At 34.1% G+C, this 9,591-nt stretch overlaps 3 protein-coding genes across 3 annotated transcripts in view; all 3 read right to left on the reverse strand.

The window, feature by feature from the left end:
• The window catches only part of LOC109582068 (uncharacterized), a 4,380-nt gene extending 1,037 nt beyond the window's left edge, over positions 1-3,343 (reverse strand). The window contains exons 1-7 of the mRNA XM_019996658.1: positions 3,136-3,343; positions 3,013-3,090; positions 1,662-1,694; positions 888-1,598; positions 739-779; positions 624-689; positions 246-326 (exon numbers count right to left, since the gene is read on the reverse strand). Coding sequence (XP_019852217.1) covers positions 246-326; positions 624-689; positions 739-779; positions 888-1,598; positions 1,662-1,694; positions 3,013-3,061 — 981 coding nt within the window. The 5' untranslated portion in view covers positions 3,062-3,090; positions 3,136-3,343. The remainder of the gene's footprint in view (positions 1-245; positions 327-623; positions 690-738; positions 780-887; positions 1,599-1,661; positions 1,695-3,012; positions 3,091-3,135) is intronic.
• Positions 3,344-4,577: 1,234 nt separating this feature from the next.
• On the reverse strand, positions 4,578-8,088 carry LOC100636371 (delta-aminolevulinic acid dehydratase-like). Its single transcript, XM_019996691.1, has 9 exons — positions 7,945-8,088; positions 7,832-7,882; positions 7,573-7,669; positions 6,705-6,840; positions 6,284-6,512; positions 5,932-6,019; positions 5,484-5,570; positions 4,793-4,922; positions 4,578-4,740 (listed from the first exon to the last, which is right to left on the reverse strand). The coding sequence occupies exons 1-9, from the start codon at positions 8,049-8,051 to the stop codon at positions 4,673-4,675; spliced, it is 993 nt and encodes a 330-aa protein (XP_019852250.1). The 5' UTR covers positions 8,052-8,088; the 3' UTR covers positions 4,578-4,672.
• A 163-nt stretch (positions 8,089-8,251) lies between these two features.
• LOC100636496 (peptidyl-prolyl cis-trans isomerase-like 1) overlaps positions 8,252-9,591 on the reverse strand; it is a 4,207-nt gene continuing 2,867 nt past the window's right edge. The window contains exons 5-8 of the mRNA XM_003386681.3: positions 9,344-9,415; positions 8,860-8,921; positions 8,718-8,802; positions 8,252-8,359 (exon numbers count right to left, since the gene is read on the reverse strand). Of these exons, the coding sequence (XP_003386729.1) occupies positions 8,305-8,359; positions 8,718-8,802; positions 8,860-8,921; positions 9,344-9,415 (274 nt within the window). The 3' untranslated portion in view covers positions 8,252-8,304. The remainder of the gene's footprint in view (positions 8,360-8,717; positions 8,803-8,859; positions 8,922-9,343; positions 9,416-9,591) is intronic.

Consider the following 9,591-nt stretch of genomic DNA (forward strand, 5'->3'; position numbering starts at 1 on the left):
ATGTTCCCCCATGTACGTCATCGCGTGACCACGCCCACAACCGGAAGTGATTTTGACAAAATGGCTGCAAGGCAAGAAATTGCATCTTTTGACCCAAGATTTAGTATGGAAACAGTACTTTTTGATAATTTTACTTATTTTTCCTATGATTTTTTCATTATTACCAACTTATTTCTGCGAAAAAAGTTTTTGGGTTGAGTTACCCTTTAATAATGCAACCAGCTTAATTACTGCATGCAACATACCAGACTGTAGCTTTTTATTTTAGTTTTTACCTCAAATGTTGCAGTCCTGCTATGCCCTTGTGGCATACTAACTTCTCTTGTCTATATAAATGAAATTCTAAAATCATTCAGCTATGATTTTTTAAAGCCCAATATAACATAAGGTAAAGCCCATTGGCAACATGCACTATATAGGCAATTCGTTGCCAACTAGAGCATCTTTACAAGCAACTTGTTGCCAAATTTGCTTATGCATGTTGGCTATATATGCACAATAAAGCTTAGATAATTTATTTGATATTAATACAAACTCAGTAAGACAAAATTAGTACTCCCAAACTTAACTATAAAAATGACGTGTATATGCATGCAGCTATTATATAAACTACTGTATAATACCAATGTGGTCGGAAGGGTATCCTTAGCAGTTTTAATGATCGAAGACCTTTCTTGAGAATTCCCACTCTATATCCATAAAATTAATTTAGAACATATGTAAATTAATAATACATACTGAAATCAGTCCTTCATTAGAATTGTCTTCTATTTGTGAGTCTGCATGGATATGATAATATACCGGTACAATAATTTTAATTAATGTTAGTTACAAAATTGAAGTTAAAAAATAATTTACATGCATTAACACTTTGCCCGGCACCTCACCTTTCTCTTCTTGTGGCAATTCAATTACAGTAATTCCTTTATCCTTTAGCTTCTTCAATATCACAGGATCCGTGAGATCTCTCATGACATCATCAAAAACACATGGTAGTATAGCATAGGTGACGATAACACATTTCTTTCGTAATTGTTTGAGAAATGCATCTTCTGACCATGAGAATTCACCAAAGGTTGATACCCAGGTATAAACACAAGTGGGTAACCAAGGCTTCTCAAAATGGAAAGAAATGTATGGCAAGCCAAGAGGAGCAGTAGGGGATGAGTCAGATTGTTCATTAAATAAAGGTATCAAATCTTGAAAGGAAGTTGAGGCCAATAGCTTGGCATATTCTTTTTCATAACCAAAAAAATGCTTCTTAATCTCTTTATCATTTTTGACAAGTACAGCTAGTTTTTTTAAGAGCTTGTAATTAAGGTAGCCAATGAAGTCATGATTGCTTCGAAAATCAAAAAAGCTTTCAAAATCATTTGCTTTCTCAAGAATATCAATGCAGGGCACCAAATTAGAAACAACACAAGCTTTTCTCTTCAAACACTCTTTTATCAACCTCTTGGCATCCTTTACATCAATGCAGTGATCTTCAAGCGATTTTTTGACAGCAATAACAAGGATATCATATTTATCCTGCAATGCAGTAGCAATGTTTCTCAACTTAGAAACTTTATCAATTTCTTGCTCAAGATCACGAACACCTATAAAAATATTTATTTATCAACAAGGCATAGAGCTTACTGTTACAACATATCTCTTCTTACCTGGATTAACAATGGCTGACTGTGTTGAGTTCTCTATTAAAAAATAAAATATTCGTTGTTTCAGTCATTATCAAATAATCAGCTCTTTTTTTGTATAATATGTGAGTGAGATTCAAAATATTATGACCAGACTAGATTCAAGATTAATTTGTAATGGCCCGGTATAAAATTGTAGAGATGGGTAAATCCAGAAATTTGCAATTGATTTCAATTCCAAGTACTTTTGGGGCTGGAATTGATGGAATCAAATACCAATTCCGAGTAATACATCTGCGCATGCACAAAAATACGTGTTATCTATTACAGCACTAAAAATGCAATAATAATGAATAATTAATGTAGTGAATACTGATTTATTAACTATTATTAATATTAAAGGGTGTGATTGGGTGGGGCTTAATTTGGAATTGTTTCAAACAGTTCCGACTTCTCTTTTGATGTAAGTATGATTTCATTTGGAATCAAAGGACAAATATTCCAGACTCGGAATTACCCATCACTATAAAATAGTTCATGGCCACCATTGTGGAAGCATACATGTATAAGCCAACAAGAACTTAGTAGTCTCAGGGCCAGACCCTTCAGCCCTGCGGGGAAAGGTCTGGTAAACTGAACATCATGCAGTCATTCAAGTACTACCAGAAGTTACATGTAGGTAGTGTCTTATCAAAAAAAACATGTGACCTCTACTTTATTCATGACTTTTATAATAAATTTAAATTATTAATAAAACTTTGTTCTGTACGTATACATGCATGATGCATCATAAAACAAGACACAGTTGGTACATTGGCCTTGCTACATGAAAAAGGTGACTTTTTGTTTAAAATAATGCTTTGTTACTTACATGTATTTGTATTCTAAGCCTGTTCTACAGCAAAAAAACTGAAAAAACCAACTACCACATACCATATGAGTACAAATTTTCAATAATACTGTATGGCTGAAAACTTTTGAGGGCATTAAACTTTTGCAAATTCGCCCACAATTAATTTAATTTTTGTGAATCAAAAGCATTTTGCCATTTCGTACCGTAACATCAAAATTTTTTGCATATTTTAATTTTGCAAATCTGACAAAAACTGTGAAAACAACAAAAGTTATTGGCCTTGAAAGTTTTCAGCTATACAGAATAAAAAAAGCTCTTCATTCGTTCAAGAGCAGCTTTTCATGCAGCCTGCACGTACATAAATTATACACGAGTGCTGTGCATGTGCACTGAGTATTTCCAAAGTATTAACTTTGTGACCTACATATGTACAAAGTCCACAAAATTAAACTACCCTACAATGGTCACAGTAGTCTCCACTGATCCACACAAATTATGACAAGGCCAATGACAAAATCTTACCTTTACTGGTGGTTGTGGGGATAGTTTGGGAAGATGGATGACAGAGCATTTCACTTCTAGATATAGCCTTAGAGACAGCTGATGGGAATTAACACATGACGAAAATTATGATTTTTCACTCACTTTGTCTTTCTTCATTAATACCGTCAGCTACAGCATTCTCTCCTATTCCAGGCTCTAAGAGCAGCTATCAGTGTATCTATTGTTGGAGTCTCCACATCATCAGTTTTACGCAACCAGCTAGCCAAACACTCTGTGAAACAAGGATCAACTTCTCCATGGTCTTTCTTTATTTTCTCTAGTGTATTGTGAGACAAATTAAGACGAAGGCCAAGTCTAGTCAGGCGTGGCCTGACCCTTGCGAAAACGGAGGGTCAGGAACCTCGTGTATACCAGACTTGTTTTCAACTACTATGGCTTCGGGTGGAGCTGCAGCTGCTGTAGCAGCCTATGTCATCATAATGAATAATTAATAGCTAATTATTGTTTAATAATAAAAACAAAAATAATTATAATTATACATAAAGAAACAATGACGACTTGTAAGACTGTCAGCTGTGGAAGCAACATCACTTCCCAGGCTAACAATCGTTACAGTTCGTTTAGCAGATCTAATTTGGTGTTTTCAACATGGAGAGAACTGAGGCGGCATATATGGCCAGGTTTGAGGAGCTTCCTATAGATGAGACTTCTCATGACATCCTATTATAACTGCTCTGATGAATTTATAGTATCTGGAAGAATATGCAAATGCAGAGAAAGGATACCAAGAAGACTAGCTAGAGCACCAACATCCATTTTCAATTAATATTATTAATGATTATTAACGGTTACATAGTCATAGCAAGTCACAATGCGTCACTGCAGAATTTCTGCAGCAGCTAACAAGACTGGTATATACGAGGTTCCTGACCCTCCGTTTTCGCAAGGGTCAGGCCACGCCTGACTAGGCCAAGTCGATGATATGATGTCTTGCTGTAGTGATGTCTCTCAAGTAATGCAATCACTTCATCGAGATCACTAATATCTGTAGTAATCACATATGATTAAAAACCTTATAAGTTATAACAAGTCATGCCATCACTCACTTAAGGTTCTTCCAATTTGATGTATCCTTCCTGAAATTGTAGAAGAGTCGGCCATCTTAAAGGTGGGAGTTGCAATCAAAAACAACGAAAGATCTAATTAAGGCGCATCTGTCAAAATTCCTGTAATCCTTACAATAGATATGTCCTTACCTTACCATGGGAGGCTAAAGACTTCTCTTTTTGTTGCATCATGCTCTTTGGTAAACTATTTTGGGTTTTAAATCAGGTTGTAAGCTCGGTTGGTTGTACGTAACGGGAGGTGTGACTCATTGTCAGCCATATCCCCATTGCACTGCACTACGCTAATATGCTTGTTTGGGTGGCAAGACAGCATGTTCAGTCTAATGATGTTTGAGATGAATTAACACTATCAAGAGCAAGTTAAGTAATATTCTCAACAATTGCATCACTCTTGGCTTTTTTGCTTCAATATAGCCTACTTGAGTAAGAATTCTGTCATGTACATGTAGTAGTCAATTTCTATTTTTTTGATTCATCATCGCTTTTCATTTACTTTAAAAAATATCAGAATTGAAATATACGTCATTGAAAAAATTCTATGAATGTCATCTTTAATCTTGTCCAGGTTTGTACCACTTCAACAGTTTAGGCGTATAGTAGCTGATGATTATATCGGCACCTAAAATCATACAACCATAAGTACAATATAGAAACACAACAGTACTATTTACCAGCACGTCTCATTGACTCTATACTCTCCATTACAATGATCTTTAAATTAAAAGCTCCAGCAGTGCTTCCATGCCACAGCATTGCATACTCTCCGGACACTTGATAGATTGCCAATGGAAATTCAGGATGCTATTAAATGATAAATGATTAATTGTAGATGTACATGTAATAATTATAAGAAAGCATAAGGAATGATAGTGCATTTAGTGCAATTGAATATTTGCCATTTATCAATCAATAGATCAGTTAGGGGAGTCTGTGATAAACATACAATGTACTGAAGGAATTATTACTAAGTGCTCATAAATACATGTATCATTTTAGATTGAAGTAAGAAAGCTAGCCTACCACAGCCAATAAATTTAATTAACATCCCTCTTGACAACATAAGTACATGTACATGTACTAAAGGAAAAACAGTTTAGTCATAATAGTTTTCATAACTAATTAAGTAATAGCAGTACTCATAATAGTGAGGGGTGTAGTAACACACCTTCATGATGCAATCAGGGTACAGTGTATTGTGCGAAGCCTTTAATGATCAAGTGTGTCTGTTCTTACAGGCAGATGATTGTCGTCTAACTATTTTAAAAGTTAAATAACTTATTCTTTATGATAGTGTGGCTAGGGAGCAAAGCTCCTTAATGTTTTACATCCTTCCTGTAATTTTAAAACTATTACAAAACATACCTTTTCTTTTGTATCACGGACTATGTCCAAATAAGGCATACCAGGTTTCACCATAATGATATCAGCTCCCTCCTCAATATCTCTATCCTGTAACACAAAATATAAAAAGTAGCACAATAAATACCAGTGTAACGTAAATAACCATAAGGGCAATCTAAAATTAAAAATTGCTCAGAAAGAATTGATAGTGTGAACATGTAAATGTAAGCTTACATGTGCTGCTGATGTACACATGCATGTACATGTACATGTACATGTAGTTATGTGCATTTTTTGGAAAACAAATCGTTACTTTCCGTGGGAATGCAGTACAGATTACAAGAGAGGAACATGCTAATAGTATGTAATTGTAATATAGCATGAGCATTATCAACAACATAAACAATAACAATAACAATAACAAAAACAAACAAAATTTATAACCATGTATTACATAATTTGTCCTTACCACTGCTCTCTTAGCCAAGCCTCTAGCTGAAGGAGGTAACTGATAACATCTTCTATCACCAAAGGCTGGGGCTGACTTGGCAGCATCTCTAGATAATCACAATGATTAAAAATTACCAAAAATCTAGCACAATATTTATTTATTACAAAAGTGTCATAGACGAGACACAGTTCACACAAATGGAGGGGGCTCTGGTGACAAAATTAAGAGCTCCTACCCTCTTCCTCTTTAAAATAGAATTTTTTTTTTGTATTTTTATTAAAGGGAAAAAAGGAACATTATGGTCTCTCGACTTGATATGCCCGTGTCTTGCACCCTGTGTTTCTGCCCATGACGATTGTGTGAGTCTTACCTGAATGGTCCATAGAAGCTAGATGCAAACTTGGCACTGTAGCTCATTACAGCTACACTAGTAGACAGACCATTTAGCTCCAGTCCTTGTTTAATGGCTCTCACTCTATTGTCCATCATGTCTGAGGGTGCTACAACATGGGCCCCAGCTTTACCATAGGCCACAGCAATCTCAGCCAATCTCTTGATACTCTTTGGATTATCCAGTGACCCAGTATTAGTTAGGATACCTTAGAAAAAAAATATGAATCGTATAATAATGAATATTTTTGCTGATTGAGGAATCCTATTTTTGTAACAATTTTTGCAAATTTAATTTTTTTAAATTAGTATAATTTTTGAGTAAAGTATGTGGCATTTTTAAAATGAAGCACACTACATTCTAGTTTATACTTTTATCATTAAAGGCTAGTGTTGCTTACCACAGTGTCCATGATCAGTGTATGGACATAAACAGACGTCACAGGATATTAGTAATGATGGATATAATTCACGTAATCTCTTTACTGCTAGTATGACAGGATTATCAGAGCAATCTGCCGAACTACCTGTACCATCCTACAATACATAAAATGAAATTAATATACAGCATGATAACAAAAACTAAAAAGATTAACTGTGTGCAAGGCTACTGTACATTCTACTTTAACCACCAGAATACATGCCTTTCTGGGAACAAAGTACATGTATACCCTGTACTATAATAGTACAGGGACTTTGGCTTAATTTTGGAGCAAATTTAAAAATTCATAAAAAATCCAAACTTGATCGAAATTAACTCAAATTTTTCATACAACATAAGTACATGTACGTGCATCAGGAAAATATTTACAAATGGCAATTTTTCACTTTTTCATTTTTGGCAAAATTTGGCCGATGACCCTGTACTATAGTACAGGGACTTTGGCCCAATTTTGGAGCAAATTTAAAAATTCATAAAAAATCCAAACTTGATCGAAATTAGCTCAAATTTTTCGTACAACATAAGTACATGTATGTGCATCAGGAAAATTTTTTTAAATGGCAAGTTTTCACTTTTTCATTTTTGGAAAAATTTGGCCGATTACCCTGTACAGGGACTTTCACCCAATTTTTGAGCAACTTTTAAAAATTCATAAAAAATCCAATTTTTATTAGAATTAGCTCAAACTTTCTATGCAACATAAGTACATGTACATGCATCATGAAATGTAATAAAAATGGAGAAATCTTTTCTTCTCAATTTTGGCACAAATTGGCTAGAGCCCTTGCCATGTACCATTATACACAGCATCATAAAACCCAATATACCTTTTCAATTTTTTGTGGTACTCCAAAAAGCAAGACAGCACGTAATCCCTCCTTCACCAGTTCATCTAAAGCGTCTTGTAATTTATTAACACCCCATCTACAAATGTGCTAATAATAACCTTCATCAGTTTAGTAAAATGAATTTCTAAAACATCTTATCAATAATTCACTACATCTAGATTCTTTCTCTTTTCTAACTTACGTTCCCCCATAAAAATTAATAAGTATAGCTTATTGTTATTGATAATAAAATAATTACCTGTACTGTTCAGGAAGACTGGCTATTTCCTCTTTACCATCAGGGTCATCACTAATTAGCAATAATTATAAAAGTATCGGTTTTTATTACTATACTGAACTAAATTTCCTTACGTTATAAACAAAGGGTATATGAAATAATCAGTGACAGGCGCCGTGCCAGCATTACTCTGCCATACTCTAAGGACTGGATGAGAATAACCAGAGTGAAGTGCAGCCATGACCGGAGTTGGACTGATTTCAATTTGAGTGGGCGGTATCAATAGTAGACACAGTAAACACACATAGATTGCAAAATTGATTTGCATATGTACCTACATGTACTACATATCAAATCTATATACTATTATGTTGATCGTTCAGTGATAAGGAAGAGGGGTTACAACAATGCGTTTACTCCTAATCTCTTTACTTTATTCTCTACTTTATTGTGAAGGTTTTATTGTGCATAAAGAATATCAAACAATGACAAAACTATTCTAATTGTTCTAGTCTCCTAGCATTGAGTATGGTGATGCTTGCTGTTGGCCTAAAAAGAAATTCAATTCAATCAAATTCTCAATGAGTTGAAAGTAACTAAGATGATAATGAACGGCAATAATAACTTAATATCAAGTTGCTCAATTTTTTTTGTTATGACATATTTTTGATACATAATAAATGTCGTCACACTATGCAGAAAATTTAAGCTAAATTTCAATTACTAAATTTTGATTACTAAATTTTGAGCTACATGCAAGCACAAATTCAGGCAAAGAGCAATGGTATTGTAATGAAAATTGGCTCTCAATTTTTCTAATTATATCAAATGAAGCAGTTGAGGTATGCCTAATATTCTCATTATAATTTTTGTGTATGAGTTTTATGAATATAAAACTTTCACTAACCTGTCATTGTGGTCTACTTCTACTAAACTCATTTTTTGCACCACATCCATCCCTGAACACACGCGTCCAAATATGGTGTGCTTTCCTACATGTAAGGATAATAGTTAATAATTTAATAATAATAATTAGTAGAGACTCTTACCATCTAACCACTGAGTTGGAGCTAGTGTAATAAAGAATTGACTTCCATTTGTATTTGGGCCACTATACATGTACACAATGATAATAATGTATTATATGCAAGTATATGTATATGTACATGTACATGCATGCAATAGGTAAATTACCATATAGCAGTTTTTTTCGAGGATAGCAAATTTTGTAAATTTCACGGTTTTTTCAAGATTCACAAAATTAAATTCTTAAAAATTAATTTAATACGGTGCAAAATGGCAGAATAGTGGGAATTCATAACAATTAATTTCATGAAAATTATCCCTAAAAAAACCACTACACAGTATACACTCCACAGAAGCAATACAGTACATGTACATGTACGTGTACGGAATCTTCAAAATAAAGGTTAAAATAATCTTTCTGATATAGTAATTAATTACACATAGTTACACACACACACACACACACACACACACACACACACACACACACACACACACTACATGTACCTATTGGCCATTGAAAGTACACCAGCTCCTGTGTGCTTCAAGTCACTGGATATCTCATCCTCAAAATGACCCCTAGCAACATGATTAAGGACAAATAATAAAGACATTACATCCACAGTAAATTGTACTAAGCTACATGCATGTAATGTACTACAGGGTTTTCCCATAAAGCATGCCAAGTGAGCTAAAAGCACACTTCACAAGCCGAAGAGCCTTAATGAATATCAAGTACATTAATGAATAGCATA

Source organism: Amphimedon queenslandica, unplaced genomic scaffold (genome assembly GCF_000090795.2).
Source record: "Amphimedon queenslandica unplaced genomic scaffold, v1.1 AMPQUscaffold_13402, whole genome shotgun sequence".
NCBI lineage: Eukaryota > Metazoa > Porifera > Demospongiae > Haplosclerida > Niphatidae > Amphimedon > Amphimedon queenslandica.

Excerpts from the sequence above, each read along its gene's own strand:
- LOC100636371 (XM_019996691.1), bottom strand. The coding sequence starts at position 8,051 with ATGGCTGCACTTCACTCTGGTTATTCTCATCCAGTCCTTAGAGTATGG. Across the intron at positions 7,670-7,831 it reads AGTCTTCCTGAACAGTACAG|ATGGGGTGTTAATAAATTAC; the intron begins GTAATTATTTTA and ends GCACATTTGTAG. Across the intron at positions 4,923-5,483 it reads TCCGTGATACAAAAGAAAAG|CATCCTGAATTTCCATTGGC; the intron begins GTATGTTTTGTA and ends ATCATTTAATAG.